This window comes from Amphibalanus amphitrite, unplaced genomic scaffold, assembly GCF_019059575.1.
Source record: "Amphibalanus amphitrite isolate SeventyFive unplaced genomic scaffold, NRLGWU_Aamphi_draft 001733F_arrow, whole genome shotgun sequence".
In the NCBI taxonomy this organism is placed as follows: domain Eukaryota; kingdom Metazoa; phylum Arthropoda; class Thecostraca; order Balanomorpha; family Balanidae; genus Amphibalanus; species Amphibalanus amphitrite.
In genome coordinates, this window is record NW_024883226.1 from 1 (window position 1) to 4,557 (window position 4,557).

At 55.5% G+C, this 4,557-nt stretch overlaps 1 protein-coding gene across 1 annotated transcript; it reads right to left on the bottom strand.

The window, feature by feature from the left end:
• Nucleotides 1–870: 870 nt before the first annotated feature.
• Nucleotides 871–4,088, bottom strand: LOC122374886 (facilitated trehalose transporter Tret1-like). The gene is made up of 2 exons (XM_043353940.1): nucleotides 3,981–4,088; nucleotides 871–3,325 (listed from the first exon to the last, which is right to left on the bottom strand). Exons 1-2 carry the CDS (start codon nucleotides 4,038–4,040, stop codon nucleotides 1,982–1,984), a joined length of 1,404 nt encoding a protein of 467 aa, XP_043209875.1. The 5' UTR covers nucleotides 4,041–4,088; the 3' UTR covers nucleotides 871–1,981.
• Between the last annotated feature and the right edge of the window lie 469 nt (nucleotides 4,089–4,557).

Sequence of the window (4,557 nt, forward strand, 5' to 3'; positions counted from 1 at the left end):
TTCACACGCAAAAAACGCGACAGGGTGGTAACATATGCCCCCCCCCCCACTGGGGCGAAGGTTAATTGCAATGTTCAAAATAAGAACAGCGTGTCTCTAGCTTTATTCTGAAATGCAGCGAAAGAGGCAAATGCGCTGCTTCTGGCTTGCCATGAGTATTCGTTTAGGTACAATTCGTTCAAAAGTTTCTGTCGTAGTTTGCATAAGATTGCGTAGTTGTAGGACAGTGCTGAAAAGCATTACATCTCTGTGCCCTTAAAAACACAAGTGGAGGCGAGCTTCAGACATGACCGGCTGAAAGGCTTGCCAGTTGGCGCGGCCGTATCTGTGTCCTTCGGCCTGTCGGAGGAGCACGCTGGGTCACGGGGTTAGGCCGGACAGGGCCGGGGACTGGGTCGCCTCAGTCGGCCGCGCTGACATATGGACGGTAAAAACAGTACACCCCATCCCCCTTCAACCGGTCCGACGGTCAGAATACGGTGCCGACGGCCCCGCGAACGGCCGACTGGGGCCGCTGGGTAGAGAAAATGGGTAAATAGAAATAAGCTTTTAGAAGTGTTTCGTCGTATTGATTCACGAAACGGAAGGTTCCGTGACTTGCGAAATGTCGAGCTTTTAAGTAAGACCAAGCCGGTGTTTTTGTACGGCCTTCTTGAGCAATGACCTGGCCTGCCACCTGTAAGACTCGGTGAATGGCTGGTCGCACTTTGACACTGACAATCAAGGACATTAAACCCAAACGCAATTTATGTATTTTTACCGCGTTCTGAGAAATCGTGAAAATTGCGACAGGGCTGCTTCAACACCTGAATAGCAGAGCGTTAGGTTGCACTGTACATGCTGCTTCAGTCTGAAACCCTTTACCACTACTTTTTCATATATTCAACAAGACCCACTTATCCGTTCGACAGTACCGAAAACTGCGCTCTCACTAATACGAACCACATCCACCACATTCATCACGTACACACTGACGCTGGGACGCTCGTCAGGGCGGTGAACTATCTCAGGATCGACAGCTATCAGCGAACTGATATCGATCGGTCCGTCACCCCATCGACCCTACGCAGCACTGAGGCCACTAGATGGGACTCAAAAACAAACACACCACATCACAGGCATATTAGTAAAAACAAACGACACACGGGCGCTCAACGGGTAGGAACAATAAAAGGCTATCTTCCTAATGGTCTAACGTTCGCCATGGTGAGTTTGGTGACCACGCGTGTGCAGCTACAAAACATTCACGAGGTAGATAGCACAATGTGGAAGACAGGTAACAATGACGACTACGTAATACTTGTCTATAAAATGACCCGCCTGTGTCAGCGGGCAATGGGAAAAGGTCAACAAAAAGACTACTGAAACTTGACTGAAACTACCGCATTTCTACCAGACTGTTTATCTGAGCACGCTCGCATTACTCACAATGACAAACCAGATGCAAATGATGGCATTGGTCATGGACTGTGGGCAGAGATGCTCGATAAAGACGAACACATCTGTTATAGTTGACGGCTGTCTCAAATGAAATCCACAAAAACGTCAAAATATCCAATGCAGATTCAAGATTGAACGACTGACATCAATACGGCGATATGCAAGCGCATATTTGTACGAAACAACATGAATATGGTGACAGCGATATGTAAGCTGCAGTCTATCTCGATGGCTCGACACATGCCAGTTCCTAGAAAGTATGTCTGAAAATCAATCACCACTGTTCGACCTAAATAGACGCCTTTCTCATGAACACTTTACACTGCATCTCTTCATCAATGTCCTGAGTGACATGCTGTGAGGTCCATCTTTTCATGTTCACGCTACCGTTCGCTATGTGTCTGTATTTCTGTCTCAGAAGCAGCGCTTTCAGCGACTCGCAGCTGCCCGATCGGCGACAGGCGCGGTCTCCCGCCCTGCCCTCACTCGGCACCACACACCCTGTGTTTACCGCCCGTCCCGCCGCGGGCGTCTGTGGCCGTCAGGAGGGCGCCTTCTCCATCTCCGGCAGCTCTGTGCCGCGCGTCTCGGGCACAAACACCAGCACAAACACCAAACACACCGCCGAGACGGCCGCATACAGCCAGAACACGCCGTGCAGGCCGAGCGCCCGCTCCAGGTCCACGAACGTCTTCACGCTGACGAACGCGCAGCCGTAGCTGACGGAGGAGGCCAGCGCGCCGAGACCTCGCTGCCGCAGCGGGAACAGCTCCCCGATTAACAGCCACGAGATCGGGCCGACGCCCAGGGAGAACGCCACCTGACAGACGAGCACGCACGACATGGGCACCCAGTCGAGGGCGGCTCGCTCTGCGTCCGTCCACGGCTGCACCACGTACACGAACGTGCCGAAGCCGGCCAGCGCTGCTGACATCAGCGCGCTGCTGATGGTCAGCAGCGGCAGGCGGCCCACTGTGTCGATCAGCACTCCCGAGGTCAGCCCGGCCAGGATCTGCAGCAGGCCGACGGCGGCCGCCGCTCCGTGAGCGTCCAGGTGGCTCAGCGTCCGAGACAGCAGCGGCACCGCGTAGAAGCTGAACACACTGACACCGCAGAACTTCTGCAGCAGCATCAGGCCGCAGGTGACGAGCACGGGTCGCAGCAGCGCGCGGCGCGCCTCTCTGCCGCCGGTGCCGCCCGCGGTGGGAGTCTCACGCGTCTCCTCGCTGCGGAGGATGTTCGCTCGCAGTATGGAGAACTCCTCAGTGACGTCGGCGCCGGGACCGCGCAGCCACTGGAGCGCCACGCGCGCCTGCCGCTCCTGGCCGCGCAGCAGGAGATAGCTGGGCGTCTCTGGCACCAGACAGCAGGCGGGCAGCAGCAGCAGCGGCGCCACGGAGGCGGCCAGCGCTAGCTGCTGCCAATCGAGCGCGCCGCCCAGCAGGAAGCTCAGCAGCAGCCCGACGTTAGAGGCCACCTTCGTGACGGCGCACAGGCCGCCGCGCACGGCCGGCTGCGCGATCTCGCTGACATAGACGGGCGTGACGAGTGCCACGAGCGCCGAGCACAGGCCGCTGATGAAGGCGGCGGCGTACAGGGCCTCCAGGGAGCCGGCGCCGGCGGCCAGCCACCAGGCGGCGGCGAACGGCACGCTGACGGCGGCCAGCAGCCGGCGCCGGCCGAGCCGCAGCGCCAGTCCGCTGGGCAGGCCGCCGACCAGCGCGCCCAGCAGCGACAGACTGGCCACCCAGGAGCCCTGCTGCGCGCTGATGGCCAGCCCGCCGTGCTCGGCCGGCGTGGCCAGCGAGGCGATGGCCGGCGAGCTGTAACCCTTGCCGAGTCCAACGGCCAGTGGACCCAGCGACACCGCCAGCGTGGCCAGGATCTGACGGACACAGCCGAGCGGCCCGGTCAGTCGGCGACCGCGGCGCAGCAGTGGTCAATACGCAGTGTACGGATCAATTATATAAAGGTAGAACTGTACCTAATCTATTATGTAAGTGGCAAGCACAACTAGCCACGACATGAACCAGGATGCTTTTAGACGACAAGCGCTTAGCGACATATGAATGGTAATAATTCGTTACAACATTCCAAATCAGGGGCGCGGGAACTACTTTCCGACTGGGGGGGGCACACCATAATAGAGGTTAACCTAGGGTACCCCCAAGTCTAGTTTTCTCACCGGTTTTAGGCCACTTATTTTTCACCCCTCGGCTTTTTCAACAAAAAAAGAAAACATTTGCAAAAAAAGTGTGGTATTCCGTCTCAAAGCTGTGGGGGCACCGCCCCCACGGCCCCAGAGTTGGGGGGGCAAGCTGCCCCCACTGCCCCCCCGGCTCCCGCGCCTATGTTCCAAATGGTAGTTTAGCTGTATCGTTGATCTCCAGAATGATTTACATAACTATTTGATTAATGGTAAAGCTAAATATTCATTAGCATGCGACATATTTTGATTTATAGTCTGTGCGTGAATTCCATGTGTGGACATACCCGTGTGATACGGATAAAATGTGCATGAATGTCATATGTGCACATACCTGAGTGCCATAGCTGGGCGACTTTTGGCTATAAATCAGCTCCAGGGTAGAGCTGGTCATCTCCCAAAGAGCCGCTCAGGCTACCTCCACGGAGTCATTGCCGGCCACCTGCAATAAACCGACAGCACTTGGTAAAGAACTGCATGTATGTGAAGGTACAAATGGTACGAATGGAGCCTCATGCTACATTCGTATACCTTCATGACAGGTGGAGAGTGCTGCAAAACGGAAAAAGTGAATATAGGTAGGTAATTCGGCATAGATAAAAAAGAAATGGAGTGAAGAAACGAATGTTTCAACAGCTACAGCCTTGCTTCAGACTGCCGTTCACAGGGCTGTTTACATAATGGTAATGTGCCGCGGACCGAGACGATTAGCGCACGTGCTGAACCGTCGGGGGAAACCTAGTGCATACCGGTCACTGCCAACCGCATAGGCAACCAGCTGCCGGCTACGTGAGATCATGCAGATTTCCACGAATCATTTCTCATGAACTGACGATCCCGCCCGGTTACAAATCGGAGGACATTTCTTGCAGATCTTGGGAGGCTGCTGAAATATGAAAGCAGCCGGTAGC

What these genes read in the sequence shown, in the direction of transcription:
- LOC122374886 (XM_043353940.1), bottom strand. Translation starts at nt 4,040, where the DNA reads ATGACCAGCTCTACCCTGGAGCTGATTTATAGCCAAAAGTCGCCCAGC. An exon ending in CGCCCAGCTATGGCACTCAG is followed by an intron (nt 3,326 to 3,980) that starts GTATGTGCACAT and finishes TGTGTCCGTCAG; the next exon opens with ATCCTGGCCACGCTGGCGGT.